The sequence below is a fragment of the Phragmites australis genome, chromosome 23 (genome assembly GCF_958298935.1).
Source record: "Phragmites australis chromosome 23, lpPhrAust1.1, whole genome shotgun sequence".
In the NCBI taxonomy this organism is placed as follows: Eukaryota; Viridiplantae; Streptophyta; class Magnoliopsida; order Poales; family Poaceae; genus Phragmites; species Phragmites australis.
Genome location: NC_084943.1, coordinates 1,275,287 through 1,300,878, shown reverse-complemented (window position 1 = coordinate 1,300,878; position 25,592 = coordinate 1,275,287). Strand labels below are relative to the sequence as shown.

Genomic DNA, 25,592 nt, shown 5'->3' with positions numbered 1-25,592 from the left:
GGTAACCGCTCGGTTTTCTCGATTTATCAAGCGGTTTTCTCGATTTTCAATGAATTTCAACAAAAAAATCCAAAAATTATCTTAATCTTCTAAAATCATAACTAATTCATCTGAGCTTCAAATCAAGTGAAACAAATTTTCTTGGTTTCCTTGTGACATGATCTACATGATAAAAGTATTTATACTCATAAAAAAGTTCAAAATTTTCTGTGAGAAATTGTATTTGTTAAACCAAGTTAAATGCATAGTTTACTCTTTGCTAATCCAAAAATCATGAAACTAATTTTGTTAGTCTTCTTACATGATCCTATGTCTTTTAAAAATACATAAACTCATGAATTAGTTATTGTAACATGCATGATTATGTAAATATGTTGCGACTAGATTAATTCATAACTGACCCATCACACCTCAAAAATTAGTGAAACCACTTTCATTAGCTTATTTATACTATGATTTATATAGAAAAAATAATAGTAGACATGAAAAAGTTAATTACAGTGCTGTTTCTTAACATATTCACTTTATGCTTGTGAACTTTGTAAAAATTATAGAGAAATTAATAAAACTCTAAATAAAGTGAAATCAATTTTAAAGATTCTCTTAAAATACGTTTTACACAAGAAAAATATGTGTTTACATGTTACACTTTTCCTTAACATGAGTTAATAACTGAGCCGCACGCTTCAATTTTTTTCATTTTTTTCAAACTTCCTCCGTATAGAATATGATGTAAACGACATTATTTTTGAAAAAAGTTTTCACAGAAGATCTTAGAATTGTGTCTAGTTTTTTTTAAGATTTTTTTTGATTTTTTTTCAAATTTTTTGAATTCAAATTCAGTTACCATTCGGTTTCTGAAACCGGACCGGACCGAGAAGATCGGTAACCGCGATTTTTGAGCGGTTACCGACGCATTTGTGAACCGTATGCCCAACATGTCACTTGCTTCATAGTCAGTTGATATGCAGACGAACATGACAGAGTTCCAAATTTCTCTGGATATTCAGGCGTCAAGTGTTGAGATTGATTCCTCCTTGAACAAACTGTTCAGGCTTTGCGGGTCATTGCGTTCTTTCTTTCGGTCACTGCAGACACCGTTACAAATATTGTCGGTAAATTGAGCGGTTACTGATCAAACTTAAATTTAAAATTAAAAAATTAATAAAATTCGATCACTACCGAATTCTACTAAATTACTATGCGATAACCGTGATTACCGCCGGGGACCGATAACCGTTTGCAAAAGGGTAAATAAAACGCACCATCGAATCAGCCACCAACTTGGTCACAATCTTTCTTATAGCTATAAAGCGCACACTTTTCTCTAGCAAATCGTAGCATGATTTGCTTGTCGAGCCTTGGCTAGGAAAGTAGCTAGATGCGTCCAAGTCGTCCACCATGAGCGACCATATTTGCAAGCATTCACACTGATTTGTTCGAGATGGTACAGGCAGATTTCAGCATTTGGTCAGAGATGCTAATTAGCCCTGGTATGCTGGTCACTGTAGGCACCCATGGGCGGACCCAGCATAGAGCGAGCGGCGGCACAGGCTCACGTTTAAATTTTTGTTTTTTCAATGGATTTCAGCAGACTTAGTCCTTTTTCGTGAAGTTATAGAAACCTAATCACTGTTGTGCCTCAACTTATATTTTTTAGGCTAGGTCCGCCGCCCCTGTAGGCACCAAGGGCTTCGTTCAGTTCATGAACTCTTCTTCATATGCAACTGAGGACCTGAAAGTATTGCCGCATTGAAAGATTGAGAAATCTTTTTGTATGCTTTTGTTCGCGTATGCAACTGAAAGTATTTTAAAAGGCATATATCTATCTACTCCTCCATAAGATTAGAGAGAAACAAGGAATCTATCAACTAGCTACCAGCAGCTGAACGAAACCACTTCCCATCTGTACATCTCTGCAGCTTGACAGAATCCAGGGATCAAAATTTTTATGAAATTTTACGAGTTTCAGAGGATAACAAAATTTCTAATTCTATAATTTTCTTTCACTGACCTATAGGACGAAAAATGGCTGGGATTTTGACGACATTTCGTGAATTTCGATCTTTTCACCTATGAACGAAAAAAATTATAAAATAAAATTGAAATCTCTGATAGAGTGGAGCTACAAAGCTAAGTTCCAAGCACAAAGCAAATGGAGAACTTTGGCAAACCAAACGGATGCAGTACATTTTCTTCAAAATTCTTGTCAACCCGCTCAATTTCAAATTCAAAATCACCGCGATCCCCTCTCTCCTGAAGAGTGGGGACACCTGTCCAGTGCCCAACGAACAAACACAACCAAATCCAAACAAAATCGCACGCAAAACGGAGCCAAATTTGAGTGACCAAAGGCCAATGCAGCAGCAGCAGCAGCAAGGGCAGTGAGTGAGTGAGCTGCGAGCTCCCTCCCGATCTGGCATGGCCGCGGAGAGCTGCCACTCCCGCAGCCTCTCCTGGCTCGTCAAGTCCTGCATCCCAGCCGATCCCGCCCGCCACATCGCCGTCCCCGTCCCCATCACCACCACCGGTGTCACTAACCCCTGCTCCACCGACCCAACAACGGAGGAGTCCCCCATCTCCGCGCTCCCCGACGAGCTCCTCCTCGAGTGCCTCGCCCGCGTCCCCCGCGCCTCCCTGCCGCCGCTCCCCGCCGTCTGCCGCCGCTTCGAGTCCCTCCTCGCCGCCGAGGCCTTTCTCTTCCTCCGCCGTGCTCACGGCCGCCTCTGCCCCTCCCTCCTCGCCGTCTCTGTCTCCGCTCACGGCACCAACTTCGCCCGAGCGCTGCTCCAGTTCAACCACGAGGCCCGGCCGGAGCTCGAGGTCGCCGCACTGCCCGTGCCTTTGTCACTGCTGCATTGCGGCGGCGGATCCGCGTTCGCGCACGCGCGCGCGGTCGCGGTGGGCCGCGAGGTCTTCCTCATCGGCCGCGGCACCACGCTGCGGGTGGACGCGCTCACCGGCGTGGTTCGCGCGTGCGCGCCCACGCTGTTCCCGCGGAAAAAGTTCGCGGCCGCGGCCGTGGGCGGGCGGATCTACGTCGCCGGCGGGTCGGCTAGGACCGCGGCGGTGGAGGAGTACGACCCCGCGGCCGACGCGTGGCGCGTGGTTGCGGAGGCGCCGCGGTGGAGGTACGGGTGCGCCGGCGCGGGAGCCGGTGGCGTGTTCTACATCGCCGGCGGGGTCGCGGTGACCGGGCCCGGCCGTGACGGCACGCGTGCGCTTGAAGCGCACGCGTGCGCGGGGTCGGTGGACGCGCTGCACGTCGCGTCCGGCGCGTGGGCGTGGGCGCGGCCGCGGGCGGTGCCCGGCGGCGGCTGCGTCGTGGGCGCGTGCGGCGCCGGGGAGCACCTCTACGTGGTGGCGAGCCACGCGGTGGACCTCTCCTTCTGGCGTTGGTGCGGCAGCGGCGTGAACCGAGGAGGCGGCGACGGCAGCAGAGGCGCCTGCGGGTGGGTGGCGCTGGAGGCGCCGCCCGTGCCCAGGGGGTCGGTGGGGCTGGGCATGGCGGTGCGCGTGGCGATGGCCGGCGTGGGCGGCGACAGGGTGGTGGCGGTGGTGAACGTGGCGGCCGTGAGGGGCCACAATGCGGGGGCCACCGCCCTGGAAGGGGTGGTGCTGGTGTACAACATCGCCGGTGGCGAGTGGAGCCGCGCGCCAGACATGCCGCCCGGGTTCCGGCGGGCCGCGTGCGCCGCCGTCGAGTGCTGACGTAGGCATCGTGAGGGTCCCACGGTTGTGTGAAACTTTACTAGTTGGTTGGATTGATGCGAAGTGAAGCAACATCGTGGGGTTGTTCGTTGAACAATTGATTGATTGATTGATGCTGCATTTTCTCATGTTCCTCTTTGTTTGTTTGGAATACAACTGCCAAGCACTGCAGTGGCGCTCTGTTTTTTCTGGCTTGAGCAGTTGAGCTTACCTATGATAGGTCACTGCAGTGCAGGTGCAGCAGCCACACTGCGCACTGCACCATCTTCTTCTTCTTAAGGGATAAATGCAAAAACCCCCCCAAAAGTCACTTGGATTTTGACTTTCCCCCCCAAAAGTTGTTTTGTTGCAAAAAACCCCCCAAAGGTTTGATTTTGTTGCAAAAACACCCCTAAAAATTCAAAAAAATTTAAAACAAATCACAAAAAATTCTAAAAAAAACTAGAGACAATTATAAGACCTTTTGTGAAATTTGTTTTCAAAAATAATATCCTTTGCATCATATTTCATAGAGAGTAAGTTTGAAAAAAAAGAAAAACGTGCAACTCATTTATTAATTCGAGTTAAATGCATAGTTAATTATTTACTAATCCAAAAATCATGAAACAAAATTTTTTAGTCTTCTTACATGATCCTCTATCTTGTAAAAATACATGAAATCTTGAAATAGTTATTGTAACGTGCAGGATTCAATAGATGGGTTGCAGATAGATTAATTCATAACTAATCCATAACACCCCAAAATTAGTGAAACCACTTTTATTAGTTTACTTAAATAATTATTTGTGTAGGAAAAATAATGGTAGACATGACAAATTTAAAATAACATGAGTTAATAAATGAGCTGCATATTTTTCTTTTTTTTTCCAAACTTCCTCTCCATGAAATATGATGCAAAGTATATTATTTTTGAAAACAAATTTCACAGAAGGTCTTAGAATTGTCTCTAGTTTTTTTTAGAATTTTTTTAATGATTTTTTTATTTTTTTGAATTTTTAGGGGGTTTTTTGCAACAAAGTCAAACTTTTGGGGGGCTTTTTGCAACAAAACAACTTTTGGGGGGGAAAGTCAAAATCCAAGTGACTTTTGGGGGGGTTTTTGCAGTTTTCCCTCTTCTTAATCCCAGCCTATTTTGGGTTTGTTTGGCCTAGTGAATGTAGGGTGCGCGTGTTTAATACTTTGCACGGTCGTACCTCTAGAGCCAGACCCGCTTGTGCGGTCGTACCTCTAGAGCCAGACTCGAGGGAAACAAGAAGTTATTTCGCTCTTCAGCTTGAGAAAAATCTCAACTCACGTGAAACACCTAAAAAGGCACAAGAACACGTAGAGTTGTGCTACAATGCAACAATGTTTTTTGTTGTGTAACTTATTATTTATCAAAGCAAAGAACTGATCATGTAGCACATATTTTTTTTTTTAGAGAAATTGCGGACTTGTTGTCCACTTTCAACTTTGGAATGCATGGTTTGGTGCCCAGTATCTCAGCCAGCACCCAAGCCAGCCAGAGTCCCTGGCAAGTTGAAGTTGCAGTTGCTGTATACCCAGCTTCACAAGATGAAAGCGCTACAACTTTCTGTTTCTGCTTCATGGATTGCCAAGTGACTGGAATGTTACTGAGAAAGAAAATAATCTTAGTTGTGCTCTTTCGACTATCATACTACTACTACAGAAAAACCTGTTATAGACGTTTTAAACCCCTATTATAGACGAATTTTCGAGCCTTCTATAAAAAATGTATGTGGATATCACATACGGGTAAAAATCCTTCTATGACTCAGCTAATCACAGATAGTTTTTAACCCAGCCACATACGGTTTTGCAAGAAAACCGTTTTGTAATATGTGTAAAAGGGCAACAAAAAAAAATAGTTATCTGGCCCTACTCTACACCTAATCAATCTAGAAATCTAACTATGTGGATTGTGGATGTATCACCATGAATATGAACCGTGTAACTGTGTTTAGCACAGATATCGAGGAATGGAGATTTATTTATCATGCAACTCTGGCATATTTCTGATAACGACAGATACAAAAAAGCAATCATGATATTGCATAAAGATTGTAACAAAGATAAGTATTGTTACCTGAGCATATCTAGGAATGGAGACAACTCTTATTTTGGAGATGACGACCATCAAGTGCAGCTTAATCGGAGGTATTTTGCAGTCCAACACTGCGAATGTAATTAACCGGTGGCCTCATGAGGCTACGGGAACCAAGTGAGTTTAGTCAGATGTACTTGGAGTAATGTAAAGCGTGGAAAATTATACTTTGTAATTCAATGATGAATTAATAGAGCAATGTTTTCCCCGTACTTTGTCTTTATGTATTTATTTTGTATACTTTACGTATACTAGCACGGCCACATATTGATATATCAAAGTCATACAATATGCTATTCGAATGTTCTGTTTCGAATCCACGAAACAGTTTGATGCACACCTTTTATTAGTGAACTAATGTGCCTGTTTGGTATTCATCACAGCCAATTCCACAACACAAATCAGTCTACAACCTACTAATAAGTATTGTTACTTGAGCATCACTTAGAGCTCAATCATCTTGATATATATCTCTTCTCCATACATCACCTATGACACAACCTATTAATAAGTATTATCATTAATTATTAAAATTACACATTAGAGCTAGATGCACTTTCACATACCACCTTTCAATTGTAGCGATTTGGAAATTTCAACAAACACCTGGAGTGCAATGTTGATGAGGGTAGGTTCCATTGAATCGATACAACCAGCCTGCAACAAACTAAGCTGCCATTTATGCAACTGTGCTGAGTCCAATGTAACCACCAAATGCAGGATAGCAATACACATCTTGTACACTGATTTCCACATTCAGATAACCAGCGAGGATTGCTAACAACAAATTACCAAGTTCTTGCCCTCCACAATGACGCGATTTTGCGACCGAATGACTCGCTTGATCAGCCCGGTCTCCCCCTTGGCCTTGCATATGATAATCATCACCTGGTAGTAGAGAGAGTGAATTGGAGATCCTGCAACGAAAAAGAGAGGACTAGCAAGAGGAACCGGGGATGGAGCGTAGAACGAGAGAGATTACGCTGTCACCGCGAAGGATCTTCCATTGCCTGATGAGCTTCTCCGCCGCTTTCCACCCCATATTCTCGAGCTCCCTCCTCTCCTCCGCGCTCTTGTGTCTCGCGGGGTGCTCGCTGGGTCTGGACGCGCTGCGGTGGCCGGCGAGGGATGGAGGAGGGAGCCGAGTGGCGGCGCGCAGCGCTGGGCCTGGGCCTGACTGCTGAGAGCGTGATTGGGCTGGGCTAGTGAAGGAGAGAAACGCGTGGGCCTCCTGGGCTGAGCCCAATATAATTACAATTCTTCTATTATTCAGACGCTGAAAACGAGATCGATTTTAAACGAGGAAGAACGATGACCGCCAACGAAATTAGGATCAGGGGTTTCAAGATTTGAGAAGTCCTTCATAGTTGTCAGACTAGAAAAGGTTTCAGGAAGGCAGATAGGCTAAGTGGAAAAGGTAGGTGCAAGAGCGGAGCTGCGAGACCACAAATCGTTAGTGGTACTAAAGCGGAAAAGTTTCAAAACGAAGAGGTTAGTATGGCAAAGGTGGAGGCACACGGATTCAGTGGCATACCCACCGTTGGAGGCGGGTGGTAGGTGGCCGCCTCCAGCAGAGAGAACAATTATTTAGACCCAAGGTGACACTGGGCCTCTCTTCGTGACAAACTAACAAATGTTTTCTTTTTTCGTCCGAATTTGCACAAATATTGCTTCAACGTCAGTTATACTGCACTACATGTACGCATGCAAGCAGTTGCAGTTTGACTCTGACCTCGTCCTCGGATCCTACGCTGAGACAGCCGAGCATGAAGAATCATCAGAGCACTAGAGCTAGAGCAGAGACCCTTCTCTTTGGAGCAATCCAAGCCTTATCATTCACCTTGAGCCATTTCCTTGTTAAGATTACTGATGTACATCAAAGCAAAATGTTGTGCGATAAATAAAGGAGTAACTAGAGAAATGGTCAGTGGATATAGTTATATCCTCTGCTCATCAGAAATCGAATCTTATATTTGTTTCTTGTATGTCTTACAAGATGGAAATTTGTTTTAGTAGTAGACGACGTATCCGTTAACAGCGAGACGTATATGGTGTATTTGTCAATATTGAACCTCCATATCTCTATACTTCAATAGGAGCTGCGTTAGTGTGTTTGTCTACTGAGTTCTACCGGTGTTCCTTAAAAAAACAGTAACAAAAAGTAACACGTTTAATTACTTGGTTAAATTATGCGCACCCTAAAAAAAAGCTGCACCGCACCACTCAAGATCTCCTGCTCTTAAGCAACGCCGTCAAGAAATGAAGCATGGCATACGTAAAGCTTCCATGATTCCATCCATGCATTGACGAAGAGCTTCTCTTTACTGCGGGTCAATGTCAAAACGCACGTCTCAAGCTAGCTAATATTCATAGCTAGCGCTCTGCCTCTGCGGCACTTCAAGGCAGAGCTAGCTAACTAGCTAACAACAGCTTCTCCACTCGTCGCAAGCCACATCTGGTCTAGGCCTCCAGTCCCGATGGGCGCCGGCGACGACACCGCGCCCGCCATGGCCGGCGACGGCACCAAGGCTGCCATGGAGGTGTCAGCATCGTCGTCTTCTCCGTCGCCGTCGGTGCTCAAGTCGGTGCTGCTGTCGTACGCGTACGTGGGCATCTGGATCAGCCTGAGCTTCTCGGTGATCGTGTACAACAAGTACATCCTGGACCCCAAGATGTACGGCTGGCCCTTCCCCATCTCCCTCACCATGATCCACATGGCCTTCTGCGCCTCCCTCGCCGCCGCGCTCGTCCGCGTCCTCCGCGTCGTCGACGTCCCTTCCTCGCCGCCCATGACGCCGCAGCTCTACGCCGCCTCCGTCGTGCCCATCGGTGCGCTTTACGCGCTCTCCCTCTGGTTCTCCAACTCAGCCTACATCTACCTCTCCGTCTCCTTCATCCAGATGCTCAAGGCGCTCATGCCCGTCGCCGTCTACTCCCTCGCCGTCGCCTTCCGCACCGATTCCTTCCGCCGCGCGTCCATGCTCAACATGCTCGGCATCTCGGCCGGGGTCGCAGTCGCGGCCTACGGCGAGGCCCGGTTCGACGTGTTCGGCGTCACGCTCCAGCTCGCCGCCGTCGCCGCCGAGGCCACACGGCTCGTGCTCATCCAGATCCTGCTCACCTCCAAGGGCATGTCCCTCAACCCCATCACCTCGCTCTACTACATCGCGCCGTGCTGCCTCGCGTTCTTGACCGTGCCGTGGTACATTGTCGAGCTGCCGAGACTGCGCGCCGCGGCGGCGTCGGCGGCGGGGTTGGCGCGGCCCGACATAATCGTGTTCGGGACGAACTCGCTGTGCGCGTTCGCGCTGAACCTGGCGGTGTTCCTGCTGGTGGGCAAGACGTCGGCGCTGACGATGAACGTGGCCGGCGTGGTGAAGGACTGGCTGCTCATCGCCTTCTCATGGACGGTGATCAAGGACACCGTCACGCCTGTCAACCTCGTTGGCTACGGCATCGCGTTCCTCGGTGTCGCCTACTACAACCATGCCAAGCTGCAGGGGCTCAAGGCCAAGGAGGCCCAGAGGAAGGCGGCAGCGGCAGGGGTGCCCAAGCCGGATGACACGGAGGCTGGCGCGCGGCTGTTGCCGGAGAAGAACGGTGGTGATGGTGACCACAAAAATTGAAAAGATGCATTATTCCATGAATATTGGATATGCTGTACTGCGTTTATTCTTTTCAGCTATAGGATGTCTGAAAAAACTTTGAGCCAATGTTGTTTATGTTTGCGATTCTTTACTACAAGAAATGCAAGTTTTTTTCTCGATAAAAGAAGTTTTATTAATTTTTATCATCATAATAAGAAGATACAACAATATTAGAGTTTGCTCCCGACCTCTGCATTGCCGAGATGTACCTAGCCGACAAGAAATGCAAGTGACAATCAAGTGATGTGGAAGGATGTTTTTTTGGCGAAATGCCAAGCTACATGTCGTTGTTGTTGTTATTCTGAATATTACTGCAAGCAACTTTAACTGTCCTGCAGAGCCACCAGTATGCTTGCATGGATCATTCTCATTTGCTAACACCTATCGATATCGCAACGAGCCGAGGGGATCCACATCCACTTCTATCATACATGACCATGTGATTCAAAATTTCAAATAGTTCTACATATCAACGAATTAGGTGTCTTTTCATGAAAAGACTTTGTTTAAGCAACTTTTCATGAAAGGAGACTACCTATGGTTATGAAACAAGTCACAACTATCCTCTTGTACCAAAAATCTTTAGGTTTACTCAAAGTGCCACAAAGAGAAAAAGATGCAAGTGTTGCAGCCAACGGATGCATTGAGTGAGTTGTAAGGCAGGCAGGTAACTCCCGACTCAGTGGTAGTACTATATAGGTTTCTAATCCACTAGTCACCCAATTTTCTTCAGCTTCACTCAAAGCTCAGCCAAGAACAGTCCAAGAATATAATGGCCTAAAAAATCATGATTCAGTTGACTTCCATTATTTTTCTGGATTTTAGGTACCATACTGCTCATATGAAGCATCAGCATGTTATCACGCAACTAAGCACTATCATCCTCCATGTGCATTAGAACACATCCATGTCAAATGTAATCAAGAAAATTCATAAATGGAAATGAACTGTGAAGGGAAAAAAAAGCTTTACAGTACCATACTACCTGAAGGCTTGGGGACGGCGTGGACGAATGAAACATGTAAATTTCACTAGGCATGCAGACGTGAACCGTTCATTTGCGTTGAGATTTATACGAGAAGAGTAGGTAAAAAAATATAGAGTATGTGAGAGAATCAACATATGGATGAGTATTAGGTGGATGGGATGGACCGTCGAGATAAACCATACGTGTGTAAAAGTATGCATAGTTGTATTTGCCTGGATGAATGGTTTGAAGCTGTTAAAGGTGATGATGCATGTCTATCGTGCCCCTAACCAACTTGACAAAAAAGATCTAACACTTACATCGGTAGATCTGATAAACTGAATATATCAGATATATCATAAAAAAAATTCCCTGCACACGACACGCAACATTGGCACGAAGACAAGCAAGCACAGCACAGCTGCTAGCTCCATGAGTGCAGATTGCCAGATTCATCCCAGTTTGTGGTCTAAACAAACGCCGCAACAGCGAGCACAACGCGCAACCACGAAGCCTAGTAAGTAGCTTGCGTGTTGCGTCGTCGGCGGGCCCCGTCCCGGCTACGCTGCTGCCGCCGTACCAAAATGGGCGGCGGCAAGCGATGAGTAGCAGGAGAGCAATCATCAGCTTAGACGACGACTGATCACTCTTGCTCGGGGCCTTAGATCGTCGCCATCCACCCTTGCTCGGATGCGCCGCCGACCGGGGGGGGGGCGTCCTGAAGCGAACGCGGCACGAAGTTGTGGCGACCTCGCGGGCGTCCGTCTTGCCAACCCATTTGCAAGACATGGCCCCGCCGCACATGGCCCTCTCTGTGGCCTTCCTCGTGTTCCTCCTCTCCTCTGCCAACCCATTTGCTGTCCGCCTCCGGCGGCGGGGCGCCGCAATGCGGAGGTTCTCGGGAGGTTGAGGCTCATTGACAACGTTAGTTCCAGCTGATAGTTTCCATCTATCGACAATAAACTCTTATTTTTATAGGTTGCCTGGCGCGCGAAGGAAGAGATTGACATGTAGACTCGGGAAGAGGGCAAGTGCAGCCATGCAGAGTGGTTAATTTAGTCGTTGCAAGATTAGTTAGCTTGCTTGCCTTGTGCTTGTTTGTTTTAGTAGCTCGGTTTTCCTTGTCATAGCTCTCTACTCCTAAATTCTAGAACTCTAAAACGGCTCCGCATGTAGCAGGTGTATTCTCTTCTCATTCAGTGGTGCCCCATCCACTTTTATCCGGGCTTGGGACCGGCATTGGCAGTGTTAGGCACCCCCCCCCCCCCCCAAGCTCAAGCAAATGCAACCATCAGGAACAAGTAACATTCCATGGCAGGAAAGACAAATCACACATAGGTGCGAGCCATGAGCCTATGTATCTATCAGTATTCAAGTTTGCCAGCAGGTGAGTAACGATAATGATCAATGCCCTACAAAAACTTGGAAGAGTTCACTAAAATCTTTACAGCTATACGGTACAAGGACACCACAATTTTATTAGCAGAAGACAAGCACATTACAGTAATCTTGACACTTTCAAAATGAATCATCTTAACAGCTGAGCACGACCACACCACTCGAATGATAGTGATAAGAGAAAAATAGAATCAAACAGCAATGACACTACTCTTCTTGATGTCAGGCTTTGCGCAGACAAACACAATAAAAACCTTTTGAAATGACAGATGCTGCAAACCAACTCCTCGTATAGTAAATAAGACTAGAAATATAACAATCACAAAGATACTTCAAGACAACAAAAACAATCCCAAGTTCTCTCGTCAACACCAACTTAATTATTCCTATCTAAGGTAGTTCTACAGTTAGCAAATACCACCATTTTATGTGGGAAAAGATTCAGAGTGAAACAACATCAAAACAGTTATTCGTCATTCGCCCATAACTAGATAATAATGTTTTCTCTGTGCTGGTAATTTAGGATAAAAATACAATATATATATATATATATGTTAGACTATATTTAGACGTGATCACCCTCCTAATCTTCCCGGTTGTTGTTTCCATAAACCGGTTGTTAAGATATGGAAGGGTTTAGCCTATTTATGTAACCTTCTGGTAAATCAATCATCATCGCGTGAATAATCTCGCTTTCATGGTATCAACGAGCGGTTCGCTCCTGCGACCCTCGCTTCCGCATCTCTAACTACCGCCGCCGCCCCTCTCTCTTCCGGCGTTCTCTCTCTCCTTCTCGCCATGGCCTCCGCTTCCCAGGGGCCCTCTCATGCCGCCGCTCTGGAAAACGCTGCCATCGAGGCCGCACGCGCCGACCTCGTCCGTCTCCAGGCCGCCAAGGCAGACGCCGCCCTCATCAACGCGGCCGAGGACGCCGTCACACGCCTGGAGGACCTCCGCTCCGCCCGGGCGCAGCTCGATGCCGACTTCAAAGCCGCTCAAGCCGCGACTGTCCAGGCCTATGCGGCGGCCCAGGCACACGCCGCCACCACTGCGCTCCATGCCCAGGCGGTGGCTGTCTCCAACATCAAGACCGCGATTCCCATCGTCCTCGATCTCACCTCGACGAACTATACCAAGTGGAAGGCCCTGTTCCTCAATACTCTTGGTAAATATGAGCTGACCGACCACGTCTTGGTTGAGATAGATGACGACACCGCCGCCGATCCATATTGGGCGCGTATGGATTGCACGGTGAAATCCTGGATTTTCAGCACCATCACGTCGGAACTGATGGAGGTCGTCCACACCGGCACGCCGTCTGCCCGCGCGATGTGGCAGAACATTGAGGAACAATTCATCGGCAATAAGGAGACGCGCGTCCTCATGCTCGATAGCCAGTTCCGTACTTTTGTACAAGGCTCTCTCACCATCACCGAGTATTGCCGCAAACTCAAAAGCATGGCGGATGGCCTAGCTGATCTCGGACACCCGGTGGAGGATCGCACCCTCGTTCTCTTCGTTCTTCGCGGTTTGAACGAGCGCTTCGAATACATGGCGGCTCTCATCAAACGCCAGCGCCCGTTCCCGTCCTTCGTCACCGTGCGCTCCGATCTCGAGCTGGAGGAACTCAACATGCTGTCCAAGGCGCCCTCTCAAGCCCTTGTCGCTGCAGCCCCTCCACGGACGACGACTTCCGCGACGCCTGCTGGTGGCGGCTCCCCTTCGACTGCTGCTGCCGTCACCTCGCCTTCCGCGGCGTCTCCTTCTGGCGGCGCGACGCCTCGCGGCAAGGGCCGTGGCCGCGGTAAGGGGCGCGGTCGCGGAGGGCTGGCGTGGCCCACCACCTTCAACCCGATGACTGGGACGTTCCAGGTGTGGCCCGGCTACAACTCAGGCGTTCTCGGCGCTCGTCCACGCGCCCCTGTTGCCGGCGCTGTCACTGGTCATGCGCTGACTGCGCAGGGCACACACGGCGCTGCACCCGCCTTCGGTCTTCTGGGTGTGCCCCCTGGCTATGGCGCGCCAGGCGCGCCGACCCCCGGCTCTGGTGCTTGGACACCTTCCCCGCTTGCTCCGTACTGGGATCAGCAGGCGCTTGCTAATTCTTTCAGCACCATGACGCTTACTCCCCCGTCGTCCAGTGAATGGTACATGGACTCTGGGGCCGATGCTCACATGACGTCTTCGTCTGGTAACCTCTCCTCCTCTTCTCCCCCTTCATCGAATTGTCCTCCTAATATTATTGTCGGTAATGGGTCACTGCTGCCCGTTATCTCCACTGGCCATACTAGTTTTTCTGCCGAGCGCCCTTTATATCTTCATAATGTTCTTGTTTCTCCAAATATTATTAAAAACCTCATATCCGTTCGACAATTTACCACTAACAATTTTTGTTCTGTCGAGTTTGATCCTTTTGGCCTCTCTGTGAAGGATTTGGCAACCAGGAACGAAATCGTCCGCTGTAACAGCTCGGGGCGGCTCTACTCCTTCCATGTCCAGCCTCGTGCGCTCCTGGCTGCCACCACTCCTAGCACCCTTTGGCATCGACATCTTGGTCATTTAGGTGTCGAAGCCCTATCTCATTTGTTTCCATGCAATAAACGTGAGCTAGAACCCTTGTGTCATGCATGTCAGCTTGGTCGTCATGCACGACAACCTTTTGCTACATCCAATTTGCGTGCCATCACGAACTTTGATTTAATACATTGTGATTTGTGGACATCACCTGTGCCTAGCATTTCTGGCTATAAATATTATCTCATCATTCTTGACGACTGCTCACATTTTACATGGACTTTTCCCCTTCGGCTAAAATCAGATACATTTCAGACCATCTCACATTTTTTTGCTTATGTTGCTACACAGTTTGGCACCACTGTAAAAACTGTCCAGTGCGACAACGGACGAGAGTTTGACAACTTGACCTCGCGTCATTTTTTTCTCACCAAAGGCGTTACCTTGCGCATGTCATGTCCTCACACCTCACCCCAAAACGGTAAAGCTGAGCGCATTATCCGTACTACTAACAATATCATGCGCTCCCTTATGTTTCAGGCTAGCATTCCTTCACCATATTGGGCTGAGGTGCTCAGCACAGCTACGTATCTTCTGAATCTGCACCCAACCAAAACACTGAATTTTTCCACCCCTTTTTTCGCTTTATTCGGTATCCCACCCACCTATGATCATCTCCGTGTTTTCGGGTGCAAATGCTATCCCAATCTTTCTGCCACAGCCCCCAACAAACTTTCACCCCGCTCTTCCCTTTGTGTTTTCCTTGGCTATCCACCCGAACACAAAGGTTATCGCTGCCTCGATCTAGCCACAAACCGCATCATCATCTCTCGTCACGTTGTGTTCGACGAGTCCTCCTTTCCTTTCGCCGAACTCGGCTCGGCACCGCCTTCATCCCACTTTGAGTTTCTCGATTCTGATGAAACTAACGGGCCTCCTCCAGTTGGCCACCCTTTTTCTTCAGGTACACCTGCAGGTCCTCCCCATGTCAGCCCCGCTGCCCCTGCCTCCCCGCAGGTTGCTGCCAGCGATGCTGGAACAGCCACCGGTGACGCCATGCCTGATGCTGCCCTCGGCTCACCCCGGGTTGCTGCCAGCATCGGGCCACCGTTTCCTGTCGCACCTCCGGCGGCTTCGCCGGCCCCTGAGCCTGGCGTCGCTCCCTCGTCCTCTGTCACTGGGCCGACATCACCCACAGGAGCTGCAGCACCCCCTGCTGGTACTGTCCGTATCCCTCCTGTGGACAATGCGCATTCGATGCGCACCCGCGGCAAAGATGGCTTCCGGCATCCGAAAAAGGCGTTTGATCTTCAGGCAACCACCCTGTCACCCATACCGAAGACATATCGTGGTGCCCTCTCGGATCCCAATTGGCGCGACGCTATGATTGAGGAATTCTCCGCTCTTCAAGCAAATCACACTTGGGATCTCGTGCCTCCTCCGCCTGGTGTCAATATTGTCTCCGGTAAATGGGTCTATCGCCATAAGCTTCACCCAGATGGCACTCTTGATCGCTACAAAGCACGCTGGGTTCTTCGTGGTTTTACACAACGACCCGGTATTGATTTCGGTGAGACTTTCAGTCCAGTTGTCAAACCAGCTACTATTCGTACCGTGCTGTCGCTTGCTGTTTCACAGGACTGGCCCATACACCAACTCGATGTGAAGAACGCGTTTCTCCACGGGACCCTCGCGGAGACAGTTTATTGTGCACAACCATCTGGATTTGTGGACTCCTCTCACCCTGATCATGTTTGTCGGCTAAACAAATCTTTATATGGTCTGAAGCAGGCCCCGCGTGCTTGGTACAGTCGGTTTGCTACCTATATTCAGTCTCTGGGTTTCATTGGTGCCAAGTCTGACACTTCTCTATTTGTCTTCCGTCGTGGCTCCGACACAGTTTATTTATTGCTGTATGTGGATGATATTATTCTCACTGCCTCTTCTACAACACTTCTTCAGAAGATCATTGCAGCCCTCACAGCTGAATTCTCTATGAAGGACTTGGGACCCTTACATCATTTTCTGGGAATATCTGTGACACGCAGTGCAGAGGGTTTACAGTTGTCTCAGCGCCATTACATGCTTGAGATCCTTGACCGTGCCGGCATGTCCAACTGCAAACCATGCACGACTCCTGTTGATACTAGTGCCAAGTTGTCTCCAGATGGAACTCCAGTGGCTGATGCGACTCATTTTCGTGGCCTGGCTGGTGCTTTGCAGTACCTCACGTTCACCCGTCCCGACATTGCTTACGCCGTCCAGCAGGTCTGTCTGTTCATGCACGATCCGCGCGAGCCGCATTTGGCCGTGATCAAGCGCATTCTGCGCTATGTCAAGGGCACTCTAAATTATGGGTTTCGGATTCATCGCTCTCCTTCGACTGATCTTGTGGCCTACTCTGATGCTGACTGGGCTGGCTGTCTTGAGACTCGACGCTCCACTTCAGGCTATGCTGTTTTTTTGGGTAATAATCTCGTCTCCTGGTCCTCCAAACGTCAGGCCACAGTTTCTCGCTCTAGTGCTGAAGCTGAGTATCGGGCTGTCGCCAATACTGTTGCTGAGACTACATGGTTGCACCAGTTATTGGGGGAGCTTCATCATCCTGTTCGGCGTGCTACAGTTGTCTATTGTGATAATATCAGTGCAGTCTACCTTTCTTCCAATCCTGTGCAGCATCAACGCACGAAGCATATTGAGATTGATCTGCACTTCGTCCGTGACAAGGTCGCCACCGGAGCCGTCCGCGTTCTTCACGTACCGACGTCATCTCAGTACGCCGACATCTTCACCAAGGGATTGCCTTCATCCGTCTTCACCGAGTTTCGCTCCAGTCTGAACGTCCATCTCTGTGGCTAGTTACGACGCTCAGACTGCGGGGGGGTGTTAGACTATATTTAGACGTGATCACCCTCCTAATCTTCCCGGTTGTTGTTTCCATAAGCCGGTTGTTAAGATATGGAAGGGTTTAGCCTATTTATGTAACCTTCTGGTAAATCAATCATCATCGCGTGAATAATCTCGCTTTCAATATATATATATATATATATATATATATATATATATATATATATATATATATATATATATATATATATATATATATATATATATATATATATATATATATATATATAACAGTGGTGCTTAAGTGTCTTAAATAATAAATTAAAGAAGACTCAATACTTGGTGCCAATGAATTTAGTGAGCACCTTGACCCAAATCAAACGCCCCATTTTTAGAGACTGCAAACATCAGTCCTTTTTCTGTAGCTTATCATGGACTCAAAGTTACAATTAAACGCATCCAAACCCTCATTTTTCTCAGAGCAGCACCCAGGAACCAAACTCTAACATAAATGTTCAAAGAGAAGAACGATAAATATCAATGTCAAAGGAAGCACACTATGTTTTCAAGCAACTAAAATGCAAGTTGTGCAATTGTACATTCTAGATGGAGCCTAATATAATGGACATTCTTTACACATGAACAGCTGAAGAAAAAATTGTGCTGATGCATGTGTCCGCACTCAGCCACTTACATTACAATTTCAAGTTACCCTCCCAATTTGACACTATCAAGTTCAAACATATCATGCAAGCTATTTACAGAAACTAATATAATAAAGCAAGCAATACAAGTAAATTCATCAAAGCGATAATAATGAGAAATCGGATATTAAATTGAAAAATGAGCAGGGTTGCAATGTTACACTAGGATGTACAAAACCCAAACAATTATGTAAGCCTTACAAGAAAAAGGTAAAAAAAATTATAAAAATAGTACAAGTTGTTAAATCATTGACCGACAATTGATTTACCGACAGATGGTGGGACACATAAACTCTAAACTCTATTTTCAGAGTCTTTGGTCTAATGATTCTACTAGTGGAACAACTGAAGATGACTTGTTTTTAATACTACTCTTTTCAAGTTACGATGAAGTAGACACTAAAATAGGTAGGAAGCCGCCGATGAGGTTAAAGGTATGCAACTTCTTTTGGTAATTACCAAGCCATCAGTCAATAGCTTTTTTTCATTTTCTTTGTCAGTCACCTGACGACAATTGATTTGCCAACAATATATTATTTTTATAATTTTTCAAAAATACACAATATTTTACAATTTTCTATTAAATTACTACTATTTAAAAAAAAAACTCGCGGACGAAGAAGACTAAACCACGTGAGGCGCACGCGGCTTCGGTGGTCCACGCGTGGCAGTTACCCCGCCTTATCCGCTCCATTTGGTGGTGACCTTCTTACGCTAAGCAAAACAACAGGCGATACATGACCGTAATCCCTATCCGTTCAAGAAAAAAGAGACAGTAATCCTTATCCGTCCAAGAATTTTTTTTACCGTAATCCTTATCCGTTCAAAAAAAAAATTGACCGTAATCCACACGGGCCACAACAAACGCTGCACCTACCGCCACCTGTTCCGTCACGCTCACAGATCGACCAACTTTTGTGAGGGAAAAACAGAAGTTGCATCATTGTCCTTGGAATCTCTCTTTCAACCAAAAATATGCCTGCTCATCAGCTCCTCATGATCCATTCGTCTAAAAACAAACTCATGATCCGTTCTGTCAAAAGTAAGATCATGGTAAACAATCACATATTAGCCATACAAAACAAGACATGCAATTAAGTAATCCATTTCATGAAACCTAATTAAGGGCATGTTTGGATGTCGTAGTTTCGGAAAACCATGGTGCTGTTTTAGAATCCAGAGCTTCGTGAAACTATGGTTTTTAAGACTACAAAATCTGTTACATTCAAACACCTCTAAATTTTCTAAAACCAAAGTATTTTGTGACACCATAGTATTTTTCTAAAACTCCAAAAATAACTTAGCATCGCCAAACATTATAGAAACCCTAAACTCAGAATAGAATAGTTTCTAGAAAGAATATGCCCACAAGCGACGTACATAATTAGGGCGGAACTTTGATCTGGTTATCATGTATGAGATGATACAAAGGAATCAGAATCGAGATAGAACAGGCACCTGTACCACCATTGGCACAACAAAAAAATGCAGTATACAATTGATTCAGCGAGTAAAGATTGTTAGAGATAAACACAGGATTGGTTCAATGATCTTTGGCGAATGTCTCTTCCAAAGTCTTCAGCCAAGTCACATATTGGGTGCGCTCCTTCTGAAGCAAGTGAAGGAGAATTGAGCTAATGAGTGATTTCGCTGTTTTGTCACATAGAGCTCATTTCTAACTGTTTTTATTTTTAGTACCTCCGAGGTGAGAGATGGTTTTCTCATAGATAAGTACCTATGAATGTCCGTGCTTTGCAACGAGAGTCACATATTTACACATGATAACATTGTTGATTCCTCTAAAACCCATCGTCATCGTAGAAGTATCTTTTAAGTAATAACGTTGTTAATATTATTGAAGCACCGCAAACATATTCTAAACAACATGCAACATACTGCCATACAAATAAGTTTACATCTTTATTCGAACATACACTAAACACTTATAAAAACATAAGGAAAGGACAAAAGAATAGGAAAATTAGAGCACTAATGTGGTTCAGCTATTGTCATCTTCCTCCTCCAGCCAAGTTATCAGCTTGTTCTCCGGTGAGCCAACAAGCATCGACTAACAAGGCAAGCTCCGGCTAAGCACGGGCAGCCACCAGTTCACAATTGCTAACCTGATCTGAATTGACTTCCCTAAATATTGGGTGTGCCTGTGCACACCTGGAATACCTCTGGATCGGCCCATGACTAAAAATAGGTGTGCATGTGTGGATTCTTTAGTCGCGTCCTAATTGTTAAGAGTGTATGGTACATCGGTTTATTATAGAAGGATCTAACTGTTTTGATAGGATATGATTAGTTAGGATAGACCGATTATAATATTGAAATCTACAATATGATATGCTCTTTATCTCTTGGATTTGTTAGACTCAAGCAATACAACAACCAATCCATTGCAGTTTATGTCACGAACAACGATCATGAAATGACTATGCGCGTCCCTGACTGATCCTTCCTCCTTGTCAAGTCAGGTAGCGCTGGCTCTGTATAGGCTGTGGTCGGCACCGCACGGGGTGCAAGCAAATGGTGGGGTAGAGCCGTAGAGGCGCTTATCACAGCTGACTGCCGAGCGGCCGCAAAGAAGCATGCCGACCCAATTTGATTTCAAAGAGAAGATGACTAGACAGTTAATAAACAAACAGACCAAGTGTATACTCAACATTCACATTTTCTGAGCCATCTATCCACCCATAACCATCCCAGCATTCCTTCCAGATATAGCAATTGCCAGATTTCATTTTAAGATACAACAGTCTTTTTTGAAGGACTTACTTGAACAAGATACAACAGCCTTGTTAGCGAAGCCGCAACATTGCTTAAATCCCCATAATTAAAACTCAGCTTTAAACAACTCCGCGAACATAATCATCTTCATACATCTGGGCATAGTATGCTGAAGTCTTTCTCTCAACTTCACAAAGTACATGGGCCCCATTATGCGATGAGAAAAGGGAGCACAGTCAACATGAACGCCTCATAAGTAAAAGTTGCAGACCCAGAGAACGTAGTATCCTTTTCCTTGAACTTCTCTGTCAGGCCCTGCAAATGTAGTCCAAAGAAATGTTTCGTTCAAAAAAATAGTACAAAGAAATTAGCAAAGACAGGATTGGAAATGCATTTCTGGGATAAGAACAAAAGACTTTTCTAAGACTGTTTATTGAGCACAGCGAAGTATGGTGGATGCATTACCTTCACTGTGAGGCAACATCTGCAATGACGTAAAACAAACAGAGTTAGGATTGTGATACAGGGAAAAATGGAAACAAATATAATATACTCAATTTTTAACCATCACACTAGTTTTGGATCAGAAAACACGACTGAAACTTAGGAGCCCAATTGATGAACAAACCAGTTTATAATTTGATCTTTCACTAGATAAGACAAGTTCTTTTTCCCCAGAATATGGAACAAAAAAACATGTAAATTCATTGGGAAATAATGAAGCTATTACACTCAAGGAAGGATCTTACTCGATGAAGTTATCATATTCGATCACTCTGCTCTTCCCCCCAGTCTTGTCAAATTTGGACACAAGCAGGTCTAGCACGGTTGGAGAAACAGAATATCCCAGACTGAGAAGAGCATCACGCAGTTCTGCTGTATCAATTTTACCACTTCGATCACGGTCAAACCTCTCAAATATTTCCTGCACAATATGTTGGAAGGTAAATATACAATGCTAAGCATTACTTATTTAAATTAGCTGATTGGTTCGCCCGCATAAAATTAAAGGAAATAAAATGATCTTTAAGTTGTAGGCCATCTTACTCTCCAACTCTGAAGACTGTAAAACACAGAAGTAAATTCCTTGGGCCCTGAAAGGAGGAAAAACAAAAGTTAAACTAAAGGTATAAGAGGTAAGAAGGAAATGATGTATCTAATATAGGCATATCTCATACTTTCAAGAAATGTATGACAATTAGCACTGATCTTTTGAACTGAGAATAATCAAGGAATCCACAACTCATGATTTGAACTCTGAACAAACGAAAATAAAAATAATATATGATAATCCTTCAAAAATGATGAAAATAACAAGGATCTACTGTAGTGAGTACTTTCAACTTTTAAACAAATCTGAACCAAACTCAATATTAAACAAAGAACTCAACCAAACAGGGATGCCTCTATTACCATTACTAAACTATGTGTCAGTTTTAAGATCATTTCACTCGTTTAACTATTTAAGTAGTATTGAAACTGGTGTAACACAAACTACATATAACATGCAAGCGCACAACAACCTAGTGCCGCAATGCACATCACAAAGCACAAAGTTGCATGGTCTTCATAAAATGCAGACCTCAATAAAGTTGCATGGTTTTTTTTAAGACAAAATGGGTATACCCCGACTTACACTGAAAGTCAAGTGCAGATTACAGAAGGGTAAAAGAGAAAGGCTAGAGAGCCACACGACCATGGTTTCAATAAGGAGAAATTCTACGATTCGCCATCGAATAACCACCGATTCTACAATTCGCCATCGAATAAATTCTGTTTACTTCTATACCATCGAATAAATGGTTTAGTTCCTTATCTGCCATCCGCTAGTCTGATTTTTGAAAAATTCCGATACTACCCTTCACTGTACTGTACTGTTCAGCTCATTATGAACAATACCCGAGAGCTAAAAAAGTCAAAAAAAATATGTCGATTTTCGTGCACGCTCTATAATTCATAATCAACCCATTTTAACTGTATTCACCTAAAAATACTGTGTAGAATTCAAACTAAAATTCTTCAAAATGTGCTACTTTTGTAACTTCTTGCAATTTTTGAGCCTCATAAAAATTTACAAAAAATCTGAGAAAATTTACTAATATTCCTCTAATGTGATGTAATAATTTCTAAATTATCTCCCGTGGTGAAAAAGTGAGTTCTTTGTAATGCACAGTATTACAAAAGGACCACATTTTGAGAAATTTTAGTTTGAATTCTACACAGTATTTTTAGGTGAATACAGTTAAAATGGGTTGATTATGAATTATAGAGCGTGCACAAAAATCGACATATTTTTTTTTTGACTTTTTTTTAGCTCTCTGGTACTGTTCATAATGAGCTGAACAGTATACGGAGGGTAGTGTCGGAATTCTTCAAAAATCAGACGAGCAGATGAGTAACCGAACCATTTATTGGATGGTGTAAACAGAATTTATTCGATGACGAATTGTAGAATCGGTGGTTATTCGATGGCAAATAGTAGAATTTCTCTTCAATAAGACAATAACAGTCAACAGGAATTTCATGTTACTTGACGGTTGACACCGTAGTGCATGCTTGCATTGCTCTACAATGCGTGCAACCCAGTCATGACTCGTGACCAACTCAAGTCATCTGCACTCTGCGTCTCTACACGATCATTTTCCGCGTAAAGAAATATATCCACTTGGTCAATTCAATATTTGGCCACTCGATCTAAGTCTAGAATGAAAGTAAACTCTGCACTTCTTTAAAAAGGATCAAATTGCAACTACAGACCACAGACCAGAAAGTTTTGCGTGCCAGTGCCTGTCACTGCCCGGCCGGTAGTATCCTAAATCCATCTACGCTGCACCGACCCAACCAGTAGGCCGGCACCGTAGAATGAAAGTTAACTCTGCACTTCTTTAAAAAGGATCAAATTGCAACTACAGACCACGGACCAGAAAGTTTTGCGTGCCAGTGCCTGTCACTGCCCGGCCGGTAGTATCCTAAATCCATCTACGCTGCACTGACCCAACCAGTAGGCCGGCACCGTAGGAGTCCTCCATCTCTCGATTCCGAAGTCAAAATACCATGGGCAGATTGGCAAATCCGAAGATTTAGATTTACGAGTGTTACTGGATACAGATACAGGAGTTGGAATCCGACTTGAATTCAGTGTTCGATTCGGTAAAGAAAATTCGGACACCTGGAATACAAACTCGGATTCCACATGTCCTCGGCAAAAAAATTGTGACACGGGTGTCAGGTAACACTGGGATTTACACGCGCTGCCCTGCGCGCACGACGCTACACCAAAGGCACAGCGCCGCTGACCAACCACGACGCGCACGATAGCCAACCTACAGGCTACCACGCCGACGCAGTGCCGCACCCTAGAACGAAGCAACGAACAATGGCAGGACGAGGGAGGGGGAGAGCATGATGAAGAACATACCGATCTTGCGGACGTTGGTGTTGGTGAAGAGGTACATGAGGAGGTGCACGGTGCGGAGGCTGAAGCTCTGGTTGTACCCGGACAGCGCGGACTGCAGCTCCTTGTCGTCGATCATCCCGCTCCCGTCGCGGTCCGCCGCCTGGAAGCACGCCACCACGTTGGGGTCCGTGCCCGGCGGGAACGCCGACGGCACCAGCGCCGCTAACGGGCTCCCGTACCCGCCGGCTGACCCGTACGGCGCCGACGAGGGCGGCGGCGGGGCGCCGTAGGGCGCGCTGTAAGCTTGGCCAGCGGGCGGGACCCCGTAACCGCTTCCGCCGCCGTAGGGGCGGGGTTGGTTGGAGGGCGGGGCGCCGTAGGGCGCGCTGTAAGCCTGGCCAGCGGGCGGGGCCCCGTAGCCGCTTCCGCCGTCGTAGGGGCGGGGCTGGTTGGAGGGCGGGGCGCCGTAGTAGGGGGTCGAGGAGGAGGATGAGGTTTTGCCTTCCTTGGGGGGCTTCTCACCGTAGGGCGGCGCCGGGGACGAGCCGTACGGCGTCGGGGCGCCGTAGTAGGGGGTCGAGGAGGAGGATGAGGTTTTACCTTCCTTGGGGGGCTTCTCACCGTAGGGCGGCGCCGGGGACGAGCCGTACGGCGGCGGGGCGCCGTAGCCGCCCCCGCCGCCGTGGCCGTAGGGGTAGCCGGAGCCGGCCATGGGGATTCTCGGGTGTGGAGACGACGAGATCACGGGAGGTGGGGAATTGGGAACCGAGGTTGTGCAGAGAAGGAACAGGTGAGGTGGGAGCAGAGAAGGACGGGGCTTTATCACGTGGCGAGCAGAGAGCGGCTTGGGAAATTGGAGGCAGCTTGCGTAACCGCGGGCGACGACGCGGCAGCGGCAGTGGCTCCGGCGCGATCACGGTCACGGTGCTTGGCGATTAAGGATTGGCGTGGCCAGGGCTGAAGGAAGGATGAAGACGATCGTGCAGGTGGAAGCGTGTTCAATTCATCAATTCCGCGGATGGCGTCACTCACGCGTTTTGTACATGAGAAAATGAACTACTTCACACTGAATAGCGACTAGTTCGGTTTCTTTTTTTCTTTTTTACTAGTAAGCGTACACGTGTGTTGATTTAAATCAGATTTTACGAATAATGCATTAAGATGGTAATAAAATTATCATCAACCAAAATACACAAGTATATAAAGATGATCAATATCTTAAAGAGATGTTTATATGATAATATATAGGTTTATTGAACATGGCTAGTCACATACAATCCAATTTATTCATTTATTGCAATGATAATAATATGACTCTAAATTATTTGTAGGAAAATACACCATATTAGCCATCCTTAATTGTGTGTTCCTATCAAATGCCTGTATGACATAACAAAGAATGAGATGCATTATTTTAGATGCATGATAAATCACCAAAAGATCTTGCTGGTGTCAGGCTTGCCGGCGTCACCACCACAGCTCCCTCTTGCCCCTCGGGCACCAGCAACTTCCTGATCTTGGCCGCCGCCTCTTCGTTCCTCAGACGAGACTTCGGCAGAATACTGTCCGG

General features: G+C 46.3%; 4 protein-coding genes across 5 annotated transcripts; 2 read left to right on the top strand and 2 right to left on the bottom strand.

The window, feature by feature from the left end:
• The first annotated feature begins 2,307 nt into the window (after nucleotides 1-2,307).
• On the top strand, nucleotides 2,308-3,900 carry LOC133905862 (F-box/kelch-repeat protein At5g26960). The gene has a single exon (XM_062347643.1). The coding sequence runs from the start codon at nucleotides 2,422-2,424 to the stop codon at nucleotides 3,709-3,711; it is 1,290 nt and encodes a 429-aa protein (XP_062203627.1). The 5' UTR covers nucleotides 2,308-2,421; the 3' UTR covers nucleotides 3,712-3,900.
• Nucleotides 3,901-4,960: 1,060 nt separating this feature from the next.
• Nucleotides 4,961-7,249, bottom strand: LOC133905869 (uncharacterized). Of its 2 annotated transcripts, none has more exons than XR_009907712.1 (4): nucleotides 6,798-7,249; nucleotides 6,608-6,703; nucleotides 5,798-5,886; nucleotides 4,961-5,324 (listed from the first exon to the last, which is right to left on the bottom strand). XR_009907712.1 is itself a non-coding variant. In XM_062347653.1 (4 exons), the coding sequence occupies exons 1-4, from the start codon at nucleotides 6,855-6,857 to the stop codon at nucleotides 6,267-6,269; spliced, it is 282 nt and encodes a 93-aa protein (XP_062203637.1). In that variant the 5' UTR covers nucleotides 6,858-7,249; the 3' UTR covers nucleotides 6,217-6,266. The 2 variants fall into 2 exon arrangements, 1 of the variants encoding a protein (XP_062203637.1); XM_062347653.1 differs by lacking the exons at nucleotides 4,961-5,324; nucleotides 5,798-5,886 and adding exons at nucleotides 6,217-6,304; nucleotides 6,385-6,472.
• An 852-nt stretch (nucleotides 7,250-8,101) lies between these two features.
• On the top strand, nucleotides 8,102-9,600 carry LOC133905864 (probable sugar phosphate/phosphate translocator At5g25400). The gene has a single exon (XM_062347646.1). The coding sequence runs from the start codon at nucleotides 8,293-8,295 to the stop codon at nucleotides 9,439-9,441; it is 1,149 nt and encodes a 382-aa protein (XP_062203630.1). The 5' UTR covers nucleotides 8,102-8,292; the 3' UTR covers nucleotides 9,442-9,600.
• An 11,017-nt stretch (nucleotides 9,601-20,617) lies between these two features.
• LOC133905866 (calcium-binding protein CBP-like) lies at nucleotides 20,618-25,053 on the bottom strand. The gene is made up of 5 exons (XM_062347648.1): nucleotides 24,044-25,053; nucleotides 21,673-21,719; nucleotides 21,375-21,550; nucleotides 21,091-21,109; nucleotides 20,618-20,940 (listed from the first exon to the last, which is right to left on the bottom strand). Exons 1-5 carry the CDS (start codon nucleotides 24,732-24,734, stop codon nucleotides 20,836-20,838), a joined length of 1,038 nt encoding a protein of 345 aa, XP_062203632.1. The 5' UTR covers nucleotides 24,735-25,053; the 3' UTR covers nucleotides 20,618-20,835.
• Nucleotides 25,054-25,592: the final 539 nt, after the last annotated feature.